This window comes from Lates calcarifer, linkage group LG6 (assembly GCF_001640805.2).
Source record: "Lates calcarifer isolate ASB-BC8 linkage group LG6, TLL_Latcal_v3, whole genome shotgun sequence".
NCBI lineage: Eukaryota > Metazoa > Chordata > Actinopteri > Centropomidae > Lates > Lates calcarifer.
In genome coordinates this window covers 10,837,596-10,855,895 of record NC_066838.1, presented here as the reverse complement: position 1 = coordinate 10,855,895, position 18,300 = coordinate 10,837,596, and the positions used below count along the sequence as shown (strand labels likewise).

General features: G+C 40.7%; 1 protein-coding gene across 4 annotated transcripts in view; it reads left to right on the top strand.

Annotated features, from left to right (window-relative positions):
• Positions 1 to 18,096, top strand: part of LOC108876541 (neural cell adhesion molecule L1-like protein) — a 48,356-nt gene extending 30,260 nt beyond the window's left edge. Inside the window, exons 18-28 of one of the 4 annotated variants that reach the window (XM_051071172.1) lie at positions 318 to 388; positions 478 to 700; positions 1,643 to 1,758; positions 3,405 to 3,609; positions 4,284 to 4,406; positions 6,127 to 6,309; positions 11,019 to 11,132; positions 11,438 to 11,599; positions 11,989 to 12,168; positions 13,409 to 13,481; positions 17,139 to 18,096. In XM_051071172.1, coding sequence (XP_050927129.1) covers positions 318 to 388; positions 478 to 700; positions 1,643 to 1,758; positions 3,405 to 3,609; positions 4,284 to 4,406; positions 6,127 to 6,309; positions 11,019 to 11,132; positions 11,438 to 11,599; positions 11,989 to 12,168; positions 13,409 to 13,481; positions 17,139 to 17,352 — 1,664 coding nt within the window. In that variant the 3' untranslated portion in view covers positions 17,353 to 18,096. Of the gene's footprint in view, positions 1 to 317; positions 389 to 477; positions 701 to 1,642; positions 1,759 to 3,404; positions 3,610 to 4,283; positions 4,407 to 6,126; positions 6,310 to 11,018; positions 11,189 to 11,437; positions 11,600 to 11,988; positions 12,169 to 13,408; positions 13,482 to 13,674; positions 13,745 to 17,138 lie in introns of those variants that run through there. The other 3 variants (XM_051071173.1, XM_018666139.2, XM_051071174.1) reach the window with 3 other exon arrangements.
• Positions 18,097 to 18,300: the final 204 nt, after the last annotated feature.

Genomic DNA, 18,300 nt, shown 5'->3' with positions numbered 1-18,300 from the left:
AGCATGCAGATTTTAATGTTTCCTTTGATATGTGCAGAGAGGTGCCATGTGGAGAAGCCAGACTTTGGCCACAGGACTTTGTAGCAGCAGGGAGTGTGGATATTTCTGGGTGTAGAAGCCTTTAGTATTAGCTCCAGTACATGTTACTGCTTAACCTTAGTTCTCATAAGTGGATCATGAAATCTGGATACTTGCACTACAATTACCAAAGAGTCTCTTTGTTTTTACCTGTAAAAGATGACAGAATAGTAACATCAACACAAGATATTTTAAAATTTGTAATAATAAGTAATTATAAAACTTAAATTTCTCCAAAGCTCCTGATAGGAACCCAGAGAACATCAAAATACAGGGCCATCTGCCTCATCAAATGGACATTAGCTGGGAGGTAAGAGAAAGATTTTTTAAAAAGCATCTCCATCTGTATGAAAGCATTTTAAATGATTTCTAAGTAACCAGTACATTGTCCTGTTGTAGCCGCTGTTGCCCATCGAACACAATGGCCCAGGCCTTGAGTACAAGGTGAGCTACCGGAAACTTGGAGTGGAAGAGCCCTGGAAGGACCACTTGGTTATAAGACACTCCTTTGTCGTGAGAAACACGACCACTTTTGTCCCCTATGAGATCAAAATTCAGAGCAGGAACAGCCACGGTTCGGGACCAGAACCTAAAGTTGTTACGGGTTACTCTGGAGAAGATGGTGAGTTGTAGACTCAGTACTTCCTCTATTGTGTGTATTCATGTCATTAGTATACTTAATTCATATTTTCAGTATATGATATATTTATAAGCAACATCACATCTGTTCTGCTGTTTCATTAAAACAAGCCCTGAAGCTGGATTAGCACATGTAGATGTTGGTTTGCTTGTGACTTACTGTGAATTTTTTTGTGCTATCGTGTCCCCGCCCTCCCCTCCCCCTGTCTTCAGTTGTCTTTTGGCATTGTCTGCGGGAAAATGTGTCAGGTTAAGTTATTTCCTTTCTTCCTTTTGCCCATGGTTTTAACCCTTTGCAGGTGTGCAGTAGCGACTTTTCCTCCCCTCTGAAAAAGGAAAAAAGAGAAACCCCATTTCAAATCCAGCAGGTGGCAGATAACCTTTGTAGAGCAGAGGGATGTCAATTTTCCACTTCTGTCTCAGAAGCTGTTGGAAATTTGACAGATCATGACACACTTTGCACAGTAGGCCTACTGAGGCACAATGGTTGCTTCCCTTTCTAGAGTCTTACTTCCCTCTCTAGTATCTGATGTGCTTCTATCCTCCTTTCCCACTACTGATACAGTAACATGTAGAGGAGAAAATATTTAGATCATTTTTTTCGTGTTTGGTGTTGAATGTCTCCCTGCTGAAAGAAATAAAAAACAGCTTAAAATAACTGAGCTACTTTGTATGGTGTGTACATATTTGTGCATTTTTCTGCTGATGTAGTGCCAGTGTTTATGTACCACCTTAATCAACAAAAGATCACTTCCACACAATCTAAACCAAAACAATGACCTCTTCTATATTTAAAATAACAGCTCCGACCATCTATATAGGCTATTGCTCTCCAACAAGAGCAATGTTATACGGTTGTGTTGCAAAGGTGGCCTGTTGTTTGCAGTTTGTCTGTGTTCCTGACCTTCCTCCATGTGTTCTTCAGTTCCTGCTGCAGCACCACAGGACATAGCAGTAGAGGTGATCAACACTACTCTTCTGAGAGTTAGCTGGACCCCGGTTCCACCTGTCACAGTGAGAGGTCATCTAGGGGGATACAATGTAAGTTTTCACAATCCTGAAGCATGATTTTTTTCAAGCTACAGGAACTCTACACAGTAGTGACTTCGTAGCGATAGTTTTTTTTTTACAATACAGTAACCTCTTGGTGTTTCAGCTAATACCATTAAATAAGGTGATAACATATGCAGTAACTACCATATAATGACTTAACAATCATGCATATGCAGTAATTACTGGTACAGAGGTTACTTGGCAACTGGTACAAAAAAGATAATGAGCTGCAGTTGGCACTATTGTGAAAAAGTAGGATAGATAAATTAACCCACTTTATTACAATCTGTAATAATAGGGGCAAAAATGCAAATAAATGTAAATTAAGTGTAATTATCATACCTTTAAGTTCTGTCAGTGTTTTTAATGTCCATTGTTTTCATAGCCCTGGAAGGTCAGCAGGGGAGAGAGACCTGCTGGTTAATACTAGTAGTTTTGATTTGGAAAGTTAACTTAGAAGGTCAAATTACCTGTTTGACCTAGTGCTATTAGATCTTTATGCTAGCACATTTTTTTCTAGATCTCATTATATCAGATATTCCTTCTCTTATACCTTCTCACTCAGCTGTGTTCAATGTGTCATAATCAGACATATCTCCAGGAAAGACACACCACCCATGTCCACAGTTGTTTTTTTTTTTTTGTATTTTTAATGGGGCAGGATGGAGCTGAGGCAGAGACACAAAAATGTTCAATTTGTCATTTTACAACATTTTTAGGTGCTGTATCCAAATACTTTCAATCTCCATTAATCAATGAGGCCACCTGAGCCTCAGCCCCGATATGACTTTTAGAGCAAAGCCTCCATAGTATTCCGGCTATATGACACTGATAGGCTGTGTAGGTTGAACAGGTGACACATTGCTGTGGCTTGTAAAACATAAAGCTCACAATTTTCTAAAAATGAAGCTATATGTCAATTAAATTTGACAAATTTTTATCTGCGAAGGACACATTCATTATAGTAACGAGCATTCATTAGAGCACATGGAGACAACTCTCTGTATTTCAGACTCTCTTAATGGTCAAGTGTTGTACCTTTTCCGGTGGAATGATTTTGCCATTAGTTAGCAAAGAAACAGTGGTGCAGCACCTGTGGAGGATGAACCTGACAATGAAATTTCTATATGTGCTCTCACAGTTTTGAGAGAAGTAATAGCCTCTGGAATTAGGCAAGAAGTAAGTCCACAGATTACATTTTTGCTGATTGGTGTGTGACATTTTTAAATCGTTAATTTGTTTATTTCATTGATGCATAACTGAATATATTGTTATATATGTCCACAATTCAGCTAAAAACTGCATGATAAATGCCATTATTACAGTACCTGTAAAAATTATGCTCTTTTGCACAGTGTCCCTTAACTTCACTCTGTCACCTTTACAAGTGTTGTCACTGAAAATATGTAGGCAGTACAGTGATTAACAGGTAAAAATACTGCACGTCAGATTTACAGTTAATAGGTGACATTTGATTTCAGATATCTGCCTCATTATAGGTGAAACTAGGCAGTAATTGCTGCTCACCAACATGTTCTGTTTCAGTGATCTGTCTCACTCTCTGTTTCTTTCTCTGTTCTCTGTGGTTTGTTCCAACTTGTTTCCTCACCATCTTCCTTACTTCTCTCTAACAGGTTCATTGGATAAGGAAGTGGAGTCTGTTAAATCCTAACAAGATTTTAAATGTGCGCCAGTCCCTGTCCTTCCCTGGCAAGAGGAATCATGCCATCGTCCCAGGTCTGGAACCTTTCTCCAAGTACACACTCACTGTCAGCGTTTTCAACAAGAAGGGTAATGGGCCCCGCAGTGACATGGTCACCTTCAACACTCCAGAGGGAGGTGAGAAACACATACCATACAGCATGCAACATATGCCTTGACTTGATGGACATTTAAACCATATGTCACACAAAATATAAATCAAAGCACAAGAATTTTATATATGTCTCAAAAGTGACAATTTAAATAAAGTAGCTTTTTTAAATATAATGTTTATCCATAAGACCAGTAAAGAAGCCATCGAAGGTAGCCTGTATTTGCTATAGTTCAGTGCTCAGTGTTTCAGCCTTGCAAAATGAAGTCTAATGCAAAGAAAAAATATCAAGCATGAAAAGTAACTTTGACATGAGAGACATCTTAACTCATTAACCTCTTATAAGTCTCTCCTTAGAACACACTTCACAGAGCTTCTCCTGATTTTACTTGCTATTTATTGACTTCTCATATGCTGGCAACACTGTAATTAGTTTAATCGGTTTAATTTGCTTATTGTCAGAATTTGTTGAAATTGTTGCCTTTTGTGAAGCATTTTGCCACCTGGGTTTAGAAAAAGTGCTCTATAAAGTGTTGTTATTATTATTATCATCATTACATTTTGTACATGACTGCCTGTCATGAGTCAAGCATCCTAAGATATTTTTAACACTGAAACACCACCTCCAAATAAAAATCAAGCTGCTGGAAAAACATGTCTGTACAGTAGATTCATTAACATATCACTGTCATTTTCATAGTTCCTGGACAAGTGCACATGCTGTCTGCTTCCAATGCCCAGGAAGACTCCATTTTGCTGGGATGGGCACCACCTCGAGAGACAAACGGCATCCTTACTGGTTATCTCCTGCAGTACCACCTCAGTATGTACACACACTGTTGTTTGACTAATTACTCACTGTCTCAAGCAGTGGAGACCTTTGGTCTTGCAAGGTTTTTCATTAATAGATTTCTCTGTGCTGTAGCTCAGTGTTTATTTTTTTCTGTTGTTTGAGGTGTTGTTGTGGACGGCTGCAACACCAGTGGAAGGGGGAGGAGGTGTGGTGGGAATGAATAGGGGATACTACAGTTTACCTCTGAGCATTTTGATTCCCATTTGAAAAACCTGAAAATGTGCCGCACACACTCGCATCTATCCTTATCTCCTTTCCTCTCCCCTCTTTTGTTATCATACCAGTCACTAGGTGGCAGTGTTTAACATTGAACACTCTACAGTGATTTGCAACAGCCCTGCTGTGCAGGTTACTTGAGATTGTGGTTTGACAGTTTCTTCAGTGTTTCTTATCTCATGTCCTCCTGGACTGCAGGCTCTCTTCCAAAAGGATAATTTAAGCCAGCGCCTCTTCTACAAATTTCTTTGGCATTTATCACTCAGGAGCATTTCCTCTCAGAAAATAACACCTTTTGGGGGGAAAAAAACTCACCTTCAGAACAGTTAGGGTGAACAAGTGAGTAAGGGGCTTTCATTACAGTCTCCCTGTTTCAAAGCCTACACTCTCATTGGCTGACATTTCTGAAGTCTTTTGTGTAAAATGTGAAGGCAGAGACAGCCCTTTGCCGCCTCCACCAACACCCACAGAGTCTGGCCAGCTCTTCAATACATTCTGTCCCCCTCTCATTTCTGCTTTTTCCTATATCCAATATCAGACCTTACACAGATATTCCCACACGATGCACTCGGTGGATGTTGTAGGTTTTTCAGTTGAATGGATTCAACAGCGGATGCGTATTTCAAATTTAGTTTTCTGGTAATTCTATGAATAAAATATAATTTGCCATGCCATATGCACAGTCTGCACATCCTGTTGAGTCATGAGATTGCTGTGTAAGTTGTTCATTAACACATAAAATATCCAGTGTCCTGTGCTGCAAAGAAACATCAGTTTTTTCGAAGCGGTACAACAGGCTTGGCACACATTCAGCCCTCACCTGCATTTCAACATTGGCACAGTAATGACACCAACGAAAGGGGTTCAGGAGAAGTGTGTTGCTTTCGACAGTCTGCACACATACTGTACTTTGATCTATAATGCATGTTTGGTGATACATTATGCTGCTTGTGATTGCTACTCTTCTGATTTCCTTTTACTGCTTCTACCTTGTGTTTAATTTTTCCTTTTGCCTCATTATTCCTTCAGCTTTTCCACCTGTTCTTTTAGTTTCTCTCACCCTTTTACACTGTTGGTTTTTCATCTTTTCCTTCATTAAGTCCCCTCTATTTCGTCCTCCTCCTCCTTTTCATTTTCCTTTTCTCCTCCTCCTCTTTTCATCCATTGCCACTTGTTTACACCCCTCCCCTCTTGAGCTCTCTATCTGCTCCTTTCATCTTTTCTCACCTTTCTTTATAATGTAGTCCTCCTCAGCTCACCTGTCACGACATGTATCTGCTACGTTCACTTTCTGTATGAGCTGGCAGAACAACTCCTCATCTTCCCCCTCACCCCGACCACTGACCCTCATTATAGTTGTGTTCCATTAACATATAACACGAGCCAAACAGTGATGACTTTTTCTTGTGTCTGTATATGGTAGACTCACTCATGCCACGTGAACTGACCTGACATCTTTCTCCTTCGTCTATAGTTAATGAGACATCACTTGAAGTGGTTGACTCCCAGGAGATGAACATCAGTGGGGCTGACACCACTCAGTGGCGGCTTCAGGGCTTAGAAGGAGGCCGCCTCTACCAGTTCCACCTCTGTGCTTGCACACGAGCAGGTTGTGGACCTCCACGGACCCAGGAGGCCAACACCATCACTACAGAACGTGAGTAGATGAAATCAGTGTGCCTGTGGTGGTAGTGTGGCTAATAAGATTTATTGGTTGGTTCTAAATGAAGCCTTTAAAAAAGGTTGTCATGTGTAAAAAGTAAACTCATTAAGGTCATCTAGGACTGGAAACTATAATCTTTATTTAAAGACTGTGTTGCAGATTTGAGACATGGGGTTTCCAAAAAGTGTGTCTGTTACATATTCCTTCCTTTCTGGATTTTCACCTGCCAAAACCTTGAAGCTCTCTTGAAATGAAAATAAACTTTATTACAATTGTGCCCTTCACACAAGTAATGCTTAGAGTGCTTTACAAAGAGGAGAGACAGTGAGAACAGAAACAAGTAAGAGGTTGAGCAAAAACAAGTAACATCAGTAATGTAACAATAGAACAAACACAGCGTTTTGCATGAATTATATGATAAGATACTACTAACAAATGGAGCGAACTGAAACAGGTCATATATGCTTGAACATCCAAGAAATTTGCAGACATATACATGAACAACACAACAGTCCTTCTTTAAAGTATATTCCTCTTTTTAGTTGTGTTTGAAGTCTAGCAGCAGAATTATGAGTCATTTCTTATCTTTTAAATACCATTTTAAACAAGGTCAGTGAGAAGTAGCTCTGGTTGAGATGAAAGCATGAATTGGCTTTGTGGCATCTTGCTAGCTTGGGAATGCCTGTACCCTGGCAGTGTTTTCTCACATTGTCTGAGATGTTGGCCTATGCAGAACTTCATTAGATGAAAGAACACTATTTTGGTCACTCTGTTGACGTGCGACTTAAAGCCACAGACACAGCCTTAAAGTATAACTTCTGATTTGATCTGGGGAACCAGAGATCCAAGATTCTTGTATAGTTAATCTCTTTGGCTTTGAGGCCTCATAGTTTTTGCTTTGTTTTCTGTGAGCTGTAAAAATATATTATTGATCTAGTTTTTTAATGCAGAAAGATGGAGGAGCAAGGCAGTTTGTTCATTTGGCTCTGCAGAAATGTATGATTCGCATGTCATCAACATAGCAGTGAAATTAGACATTACGCACTCTGAATACATCAGCTTAAGGAATTGTGTGAAGTGAGAAGATCGAGCACACAATCAAATCTGCAACAAAACAAGTCCAAAGAGCAAAACCTTTGCAGTTGCATGATGATATTCTGAACTGTGATTTCTCTCATGTTTGTAGTTAAAAAAAAAAAAAAGAAGACGTTCACAATATCCATCAGAAACAGACTTTTTATCTTTGATCTCTAACAGGTTAATTTGTCAGTAAAATCAGGGTCAGCATTACTGTTTGGATGAATGTTCAGGTCCACATTCAAAACTATTCTGTAAAAACTACTGATAGGAGGGTCAGATAATTTATAAAGAAATCATGATAAATACTGGTCTTCAGAGCCTATGATAATGATGAATGAATCATTATATGTCCACATTTCAGCTCTAAAATAAGGTATTCAGAACATGAAGATCTAGACTGACCTCAGCACAAGTAGCTTGATTTTTAAAAAGGAGTAAAAATCCTGGCTTTTTTCTCTCATCTGCTTGGTTATAGCATTAATTGATTAAAGCTAATATGTGTTAGATTTTATGTGATTATAGCATCATTTAAATCCATATAATACACTGGATGTGAGTGCTATAATTTTGTCAGACAACCCAAAGTTCCTGAAAAACTCTCTGTTCCCTCCATTACTTGTCAAGGGGGAAAAATGAGCACATGAGAAAATGTCTCTCCACTATCTCTGAATGTCTTAATAAAAGTTATTCATTCCTCTCTGGCTTTTATATTTCCTTTGAGAGGCCCTGCATCTTGTAGGTGGATGTCCAGCCTGAGAGCCATTAGATGCATTGTTTGTAAATATGGTTGAGTAGAGGCTCTGTGGGGAGATAAAATGGTTCTGTTTCGGAGCGCTGTCCTCAGGGCACGTTAGTCACAATGCAGTAGAGTAGATTTATGGATGCCAATAGCACAGAGCAGGGGCATCATGAATTTAGAGACATTAACAGGGAGGAATGGAGGGACAGTGAAAAAAAATGAATGTGCGTGAGTTAGTAAGCCCAGGCTCTGGAGCATTCCTTTTAGATTTCACCTTTGTGACTGAATGAGCTTTTAATGCTTATCGCCATTTAGTTAGGATAAACAGTTGTCTGGCTTAAATTGCAAAAATTACAGACTGACATACCAGACTAAAAAAAAAAAAAAACACAGCCATAGAGGTATCAGCAGATGTGTGTGTCCCTTGTGTTTGCTTGAAAGGCTTGTAATACAAAGAGAGTGGCTGCGGTGAGGCAACACAGAAGGATGGGGTAAAACATCTGTGAGAAAGAGGAGCAGGAAAAACTGAGAGAGAACAGCTAACAGCCATGGCAGAAAAGTGTGGCAGACAGAGAAAAATATCAGTTTTTCTCCATCAAGTCTCATGAGATAACAAAGCAGCAGAAATAAATCGGGTTACAAACCAGACAAAAAGCACAGAGGAGTATATACCTCTAAAGACACATAAAAATAACCAGCTCCTCTAGAGATTAAATTATTTGCTCCCTGCCACAGCATTTGAACTCCCAAGTTGTTATCACCAACATATTTGTTAATGGTTTGACTTCATGTTTGAAAAAGTTTAGTTAGAAACACAATAACTGTCTTTATATTTGCTCTAATCAGCTCTGGATTCAGCAATCAGAGCAGAACAGGCTGTTTCACTGTTTAGCAGCGTTCATTTTTTAAATATAAGTTCAGATAGGGCCACACAATATTCACAGTAGACAGTGTGAGAACTAATACAGGTGAAAACATGTGTGAATTAAATGAAATATGTACCACAGCTACTGAAACATTTCTACCAGTGGAATACTAATTCAGTCCATGTAAAAAATCAATGTAACACAAGAAAATTGCCAATACAGTTTATCCAACATAATGAAAAAATCTGAATATGTGACAAATATCCTGTATACATCCAAAACGAATAACACTATAATCAAACATTCACCAGTTAAATTTGGGATAATCAGATCCTGATTATTGTCATGTTTTAAAGTACAAATCCTCAAAATAGTTGATGATGAAAATACATAATGACTAATGTAGTAGCTGGCTATGAAGCTAATGATCATTTTTTTCATTGTATATTGTGAGTAGCGCGATGATGAGAAACAGACTGAAATACCGTTGGTACATGTATGGTAAATGTACGAATTATATTGTGCTGTTTGGCAGTTAGCATTCAAGACAAGAATTTAATAAATGATAGAGGGTATGTGTTGGTAGATATCAGTTAATTATGGAACTCCCAGTTGTAAATAGCAGGTTTTGTTCAGTTTTGTGTTGCTTCTCCATTTTTTTTGAAACATTATAATCCGTCAAATAATAAATAAATACATTACACTCAACTCCTGGTTAAAATAAACAAGTAGTATGTAATTGGAAGGAAAGTTTTTGCTGCACATTGCCCTCTGGTGGCGCTGTACGAATTTAAAGCACTGCTAACAAACAGATCGCTCATGGAGGTACCCATGTGCGTGTTGTTTGTGAGGATATTTGATATGTGGATATGCATGCATGTGCAATCACGCATCTCTACAAATCTGCGAGTGTGCGTGTGTTTGTGCCCAATCTATAAACCTTAAAGCTGGCTTTCCATATATTTGTAATCTTCTGCTGTATTTCATTTTCTTTTTATCCCTCTGAAGATTTGTCCCTGACTCCAGCTGTGGCCCCTGTTCAGAGCAGTATGTATCAGCACCTGCAGCTGCTGCAGCTTGCTAACATAGAAATAGTGGTGGTAGAGACAGACAAGGTTGTAGCTGTGTAGCTGGTGTAGTTAGTAGCTAGCCATAGCCTTAGTAAAAGTGTGTCCTTTATAGTTATGCAAATATAGTTTAGGTAATTCCTGAATACCAGTTCAGGATAGACAAGACATCATGTTTGCAAAAAGACTCAATCCCTGCTACAGTTACAGTGTGCACTGTACTTGCACAATTACTGCCATTAATACAGTTTCCCTGGTTGCTCTAACAATCCCCCCCTTCATGTCGTCTATAGAGCTCGCTTGTTGCACAATATAGAGCATTAGACCCGACAGTATTGTAGCAGCAATCTAACATCTGAGACTTCCTTTTCTTTTCAGGCCACAACGGCTCTCTCTCCTCTCCCAGCTCTATCTCAGGCAATTCTACTCATCTTTCTTTAGGTATATAGCTCATACTCACACATGCACAGCCAATAATATCCCTGTGATCCCTGTGATCTCGTCTTGATGTTCCTGAACTTTCAACTAACAATGGGATTCAAGACATTCATTTCAATCTGCTCTGATATTCACTCATGGTGGCAGTGGGGAGGTGTGTGTGTGTGTGTGTGTGTGTGTGTGTGTGTGTGTTTGGGGGGGGGGGGGGTGTCAGGAAATGCCAGCTTTGCTTAAGAGAGTGAAGACTAGATGTCACTCCCGCCCACGATCTCTATATCTACCCTTTATGAGCCAAAATCCAGCTCCACTCAATTAAGTCTGGGGCCCAGAGTTGCTTTTTGAACTGTCGTCTTGAAGTGTTTCTGCTAGCTGCACTGTTCTCGAGCTGCGGGGGGATCCTATTTGCCTCTGCTAATCCTCTTTTCCTGCCTTCTTTCTCTTTTTCTCTGTGCCGTCTGTGTTTTCCTTTCCTCCTGATTTTTTCCTCCTACCATTTCTTCTTCTCTTTATCAGTTCCAGCCCTGTTGAACATAAGCTCTTATGTGAGTGACACCTTTGCCAAAATCAGCTGGACTGCCAGAGAAGAGCAGCAGGACTCACAGCTTTATGTGGCTTATATGAATAACCGTAAGCTACTTTTCCTGTCCCCGCCTTGCTATAAACATTGATAGGAATTTTAGGTGGCATCATGTTTAAACGCAACTGGGAAGGTTTTCTATAAACATCTAAAAATATATTATAAGCCTGATGTCTGCAAGGAAACTTTTCCATGATATCCTCAAAATGTATTATTATGTATTTAAAGTTATATGTAGTGCAAGAAATACATTAACATATATTACTTGGTAACAGCTCAACCTATCTTCTTTTTCGATAGCATGAATGCTAATACAGACTTGCTGCTTGTGCACCTTTTGTGCTTGGCTGTGTAGGTGATGGTAACTGGTGGATTTCAGAGGCTGTAAACACTTCTCAAAGTTTCCACATAATTGATGGGCTCAAACCTGGGACGGTGTACACTGTACGCCTCATGGCGAAGAGGCTGCTTGATAATGCTAGCATTTTCGAAGAAGTTATCCAGACACGGGTCAAAGGTGAGAGGAGAGAAACATGTAGCAGGTCGGTAGAGTTTAGTGATTTTAGTTCTACCCTGACATAACAGCACAAACATATCACTGGCAAACTGATATTGACTGTGGTGAATGGATGAGTTTATTTATTTCTTTTGCATCTCTGTGCATTTGTTTTTTTTTTCCCTCCTGTCTAATGTTCTTTCAGAGGAGAGAGAGTTTCATAGCTGTAGGGAATGTGAGTGAAAGTCAATGTGAGAACATCCTCTCAAACTTGAATTCTTCATGTTTTTCTGTTTTTAGTCAAAGATAAATTTGTATGAGGATTGCCTGAGGGGATTGTCATAGTCAAACAGCCCGGCGTGGTAAGTCGATCATTGAGCTCTGTGTCTCTTTGCTGTTTTTGTGCTCAGCTGCGAAGGGCCAGCAGACCGACTTTTCGACCCAGGGATGGTTCATTGGGACCATGTGTGCCGTGGCGCTCCTCACCCTGGTCGCACTCATGGCCTGCTTTGTGCGGAGAAACAAAGGTGGCAAGTATGCAGGTACGCCGCCGCCGCGCCAGCGACCAGACATGTTCTCCATGGAAAAAGGTCAGTTAGTGTTTGACCAGGGTTGGGTCCCCTTGTCATTTCAACTTTGGGAAGTGAACCAAAATGCAGCACACAAAATGTACAGTGCATGTAAAGGATATCAGTCTGATTTGGTTATATTTACTTATTTAATTATCTTAGATATTTTTAATCACCACCAGTTTTTCATGACGATACTTTGATTTGACTCTAAATGTTATTTTGGTTGACCTCCTGAAGGAATGAAAATGTGCAGTGGGCCTCAACCCTGACCCCGGCCCTGTTTGATGTCAGGGCACTTCTGCATGCCAACCCCGCCAAGCCCAAGATCATTAACCCCCCAAAAAACTGTCCATGATGTACTTGCAGCTACTTCTACTGCATGTGAAATAATTTGTGTGGCTCTGTTTGCGCTTCTTGGTACCTGATTACACACCTTGTCAAGCGAGATGATGAGATAAGGATCATCTGGCTTTGTTCCCTTTCCTCCCTGCCTCTCACCCACGCAGACACCTTCCTGGCTCTTCCTCTGCACCTTTGTGCTGTCTTGTATCAGAGCCACATTCAGTCTCCCAGCGGTACCCACCTGCAAAGTGTCTCCTCGCTCGGTTTCTTCTCCTCTCAACCTGCTTTCCCGTCCTCTCCCCACAACTCCCCTTCTTTGCCTGCAGTAGCTTTTGACATGAAGCACTGAATATTTCATCAGCTCCTTTGGTTTTCCCCCTTTGCCCATCCAGCTCGTTTCATGAAATCCCTTTTTTGTCTCTCTCGAAAGCAACTGGTATTTTTAAAGCATATTTACACAAAGAGCTGATGTGTAGCACTTTGTGCAGAAACAGAGAAAGAGGCTTTCAGTGTACAGACTTGATATAAAGTTTACATAGTCATAGCTGCTCTCAAAAGCTTTTCGGTTATGACTTTTGAATTCCAGCTCTTACACACACTGAGGTGATGTAAAAGTTGAGGTCATTTATTGCTGTGCACATACTAAACTTAAATGATCCGTTTTGGTTTTGCTCTAGGTTCCGAGCAGCATCTGACAGAAAATCACTGAGGTGATAAAAGCCAACAAAAGGCAGATGCTACTGTTTGAGTTATTTCTCTCTGGAAAATGTTAAAGACAGGAACCTTTATAGTTATCTGAATATGAAGTATTATAAATGATTTTGTGCCCCAGCAGTACAAGGAAGATGTATTATGATGAAAGTGCTGCTCTTTTAACAATGGTGCTGAAATGTCTGTCCTGTCCCCACCCCTGCAGTGAAAGAGAAGGAGGACCTCCACCCTGACGTGGAGTCACAAGGAATGAATGATGACACCTTCTGTGAATACAGGTGAGCTGTACTCTGCAGAGGAAAGCCGCAGTGCGAAAGTGTGCCGGGGAAAATGACTTTTTTTTTTCTATCTCCTTGAAATGCATTGTGTTGTAGCAATATTAATCTAACAACCATATGTTAAATATTTTCTGGCTGAGGAACTCATTTGTCATGTGTCACAGTAACGTTTTTCTCTCCCCTATCCCAAAAGCAAACCTTGCATTCATGAGCTTTACCAGGATCAGCCTAGAAGCCAGTGTTCTCGCCATTTAATGGGCTAGGTAATCACACAGAGTAGTTAAGAGTAGTGTCGGACACTCAATTTAAGCTTTGTTCCCCTGTAGTTGGAATTGCAGTCTGTGCTTTTACTTTGTTGTGAGAATCTGATTGTGTGCATGTGTGTGCTCAGTGGAGAGCATAAGTCAGCTTGTTTCTGTGCGGATGAGTTAGTTAGTTTCATGTGTTAGTGTGTGTGTGTTTGTGCATACTTGTAGACTGCTTGTTTCTTGTTATGTGTGTTTTTTATTGAGTGTACATATAGTGTATCTCTAGAGTAACTAAAATGGAGCCCCCCTAAAAATTACTGCATGCTTGCTGTCTCTCTGTTTATAATATAGTGACTGTGCAGCATGCCGGCCAAAAGACACATTCAAAAACATACTTATGCATACACCTAACATATGGTCAGAATCAGAATTTCAAAACTCCACCAGAAAGAAAAAAAGTGACAGTAACATTGTGCAAAACAAGCTTAATTAAGTTTCTTGGAGTCTTGCACCAACGCAGGAAGCTTGTTCTTGAATTCAGGAGTCACGTAGTCTTCACTTAAAATGACTGGCAGGTAGACAACTGTTGTAATGCTATTAACTATTTAAGCTCTTAGATCTGCTTATGGCTTAGCCACCTCTAATGTAGAAAGATGTCTTTGTGGAGACCGGATGTTGTTAAAACATTAAATGTTGCTGTCTGCTGCTGTAGTGCCTCTGCCTACCTGGGAATTTGACAGATGCAGATTTACTGTTAAACCCTGATTCACATTAGTGAATTAGGGTGTATTCTGTGGATTCTCTCTAATAGAGGCCACACTTATAGTTGTAATAGGGGAAGCTCCCGCCGCAGACGTACAGATTGATTTGTAGCTGTAAAGTAATTGCTGGAAACAGGCGTAGACTAAGCATGGCAAATGGGTGGAAAAAACTGGGCCTTTAAGCCCGAAGCAGACAACTGTTGTATTTATAATAGCTGTTGAATTTCCATAGTTGGCATTGTTTAGCTGCTATGGTGACAGTTTAAGGGAAATCGACTGAATCCTGTTTTGCTTTGCAGCACTGCATGAACTGTGTGACAGTAGCATGCCTGTTTGTGCACACGCAACTGAAATCACCTAAAATAGCCTCTTCTGTCTGCTTTGATTCTGCTCGTCATCATATTATTCAGAACATGATTACTCACAATTGTGTCGCTGCTGCCAATTGGACTCCTTTGATTCCTGCCAAGACTATAATTGTATTAAAAAAGGAAAATGCATTGTCTAGTGTCTACAACGTTTATGGATTATACAGCTAACAAGTACGTTTTTACTGTCAAAATGACTATAACTATGTGGACGTATAGGGTTGTTGGTTGGCTTGCACACTTTTAGTATGGCTTTCAGTGATACCGGGTTTATTTTGGAGCTCATCAGGCAGGGGAAACCACATTAATATGTGTTTGTGAGTCGGCACAGATGTGTAGCTGCAGCTATCTGTTTAGAATGCCTCTCATGGTTTGGTTCATGACGCTGTTCTCACTACTGTCCCCCTAGAGTGCCCTTAGCCACACTATGATGTTGTTTTCCCGGCTTTAGAGTTGGATTCAGGGCTCTCTTGTGCCCTTTGAATCTCTGAAGGCGATGGACCACCCGCTGGTATGCCACGTGTCTGGGGAGCTGACAAGTGGTAATTATGGTTCAGACGATTTCTCTTTGGAGACAGGGCTCTGTTGCCTTGCCCCTCTGTCCACTGCAGGAACAGCAGGTGTCATAGCTGGATTAGGCTGTTAGCCAACAGTGTGATGCAATTTTTTTCTGAGTTAGATTATCTGTTTTTTTTTTTGTTGTTGTTTTTTTTGTTGTTGTTTTTTTTTCTTTACCCCGCTCATCTTAGCTCTCATCGTCTCTCAGTTTTTATGTGCAATTCAGGAGATGGCAGCAGATGTGGGGAAGTTTTGCTCCAGACACCTTTAAACTAAAATAAATACAACTTGGTAACAGGTGCAAAAAAGTGGAAAAAAATCCATCTTGCACCCGAAGCCTGTGTGCTGCCCCCAAACCACGTCAGCACGGGTCAATGGCAAGACAAATTTAATTACCTTTGGCCCGGTGATGTGCCTCCGTCTCTTACCTGTTTGTGAGGCTTAGGGGAAGCCTTTTCACAGCAACAGCTGAGACTGAGCTGGATTCCGACCAAGGTCTTGAATGAGCTGCGGCTCACAAGCTCTCAGCCGCATTTTATCACTGTATTCAAAGTCACTGTGGGCGGGCTGCAGTGACTGTGGCATTCCACTGCTGTTAGATAACAGCCACTTATCTTCAGCGCTCTAGTGTCGTCAGAGAAATAAGGTTTGATAAGAGTTGAAATGCGGACCTTATGTGGCTTGCATGGTAAACGGTCTCGTGAAATGGGATAGATAAGATTGGTTATTAAAAATCCCTGTGAAGGAGACCCGATTTGTAATCTTAGCTTGAACCGTGTTTCTGCGCTAAAATGCTGCTGAAAATGTCAAGCTTGTATTTGACACAGGTCTCAACTACAGCATGCCTGAAATGGCGCTATCATACACGGGCCACCTGAGCGCTGTTTTTGAACGCAGACACTCTGTGTCATGAATACTAAAACCGAGAGAGAGGCGTCACCAGTCATAGGATAGGTTTAGGGAATTAGAAAAAAGAGACAGGGAGGAAAAATATCCTCAGTGTTTTGAGGTGACCCCGCGTCTGGTAGTGAGACACCTGCAGGTTGGCCACTTGCCCGGCCTTAAATTGGCATCTAATCTCCTCGGCCTGCGTGTGTGGGCCCTTTGGGAATACCGGGAATGACAGGCTGTTTGTCTGGGATTGCATATGCCCCCCCCCCTTCCCTTTCCCTTTCTCAATCTCAGCCTTCACCCCCACCCCTCTTCATCCACACACACACACACACACACATACACCTCCCACCCGTCTTTCTCACTGCACTCTGGCAATTTCCATCGTTGGCTCTAAAGAGATTTGAAATTGCCTTTGGTCCTGAAGCCATGGCAATTAGCAATTAGTGAAGTGATTGTAGCAAGCCCTCCCCGCCTCCCTTGTGCTCCCTTTCCTGGTGCGCAGCCTCTGCATCCACCCCTGCCTACTGCCCGTAGTGATGTATTGAAACCATAAGAACTATGCAAGTGGGAGCCTGTGTGTCTGTTAGTGCGGCCAAGCATTTAATAGTCTATATGTACTGTATGTGCTCTGTACGCTGGTGTTTCTGTGTGTACGTGTGCAGCTTTTCATTATATGTGAAACCATGTGTGTTTCGTGTCAAAGGCACTGCCACTTAGGGCCATGTGTGTTGCTTCCGAACATCTGCCTCTGATGTAGCCATACAGCATGTTTGTTTATGTGCTGCACCACTGACCCCGGTCATCCTTCTCTGTTGTCGTTGATGGCAGTGACAGCGATGAGAAGCCACTGAAGGGCAGCAGCATGTGTTCCCTGAATGGCAATGATGCGGTTGGGGACAGCGTCAGCAGAGACAGCCTGGTTGACTACGCCGACGGCGGAGGAGAATTCGACGAGGACGGTTCATTTATCGGAGAATACTCCGGACTCAAACGCAGGGTGTCTGTTAGCGAGCCCAGTGGACCCGGCCCAGTCACTGCTTAAAGCCAGGCTCCAGGTGAAACAGTCAAAACTTTTCAAGATACTTTTAAAATTCAGCTTCCCTGGCATTAAATATAGCTCAAATAGCCAAATGGGGTGGAACAAAAATGACTCAAATGTGCGCAAGTTTTTCCTGAACACTGGAGAGAATACACCAGCCATACACACAAGTGTGAAAACCATGTGAGACTTACATACCGTGAGAGAATGGACTGCATCATTCGAGTGTTTCATGATTTTATCAATGATAATAGTGTTTTTGTACCTATCAGCCATAATCTTAAATGGTGTACATTGATGTTGTACTGACAGACACAAACATCAAAAACTGTATATGTATTTTTTTTCCACAGTGGATAAAAAAATAACACATGCGTACAGTATGTATCTACAACGTGTCATTTATCACACAGTGCAGGATGTCTGACCTTCACTCTCATGATTACAAATCTGGTCATAGATGCTTCACAGTATCACTGCGTCACTGTATATGTATACATTTTAGATTTTTGTTGATACACAAATGTACAAAAGTTGATCTTTTGTATTTTTTTATTATGAAAATGTTGATGATGTCTTTTTATGTCGTTATATTAAAAGTGTTTGTTGACATAAACGTAAGAACAACACAAACTCGAACAAATTCAAGTATCTGATTTATCTCAACACCTGCCCCTGGTCACCTGCAGAAATTACTGAAGATGTACAGTGTACTAGCTGTTTATAAAGGTTAAAGTGATAAAAGTCTTTATGTGTTTGATTAGTGTAATCATGAATATTTATTCAAGGAACTTGTTAAAAGTCTAATTGGTGAATAAAGTTTTCACCTTAGGGACTCTCTGCTACTGAAGTGGAAGTTTAAAAAAAAAACAAAAAAAAAAACGCCAGAGCAATTTGTCCTTCTCTTATTAATATGGTTTTGGACTTTTTAAAAAAATCATATGCCTTTTA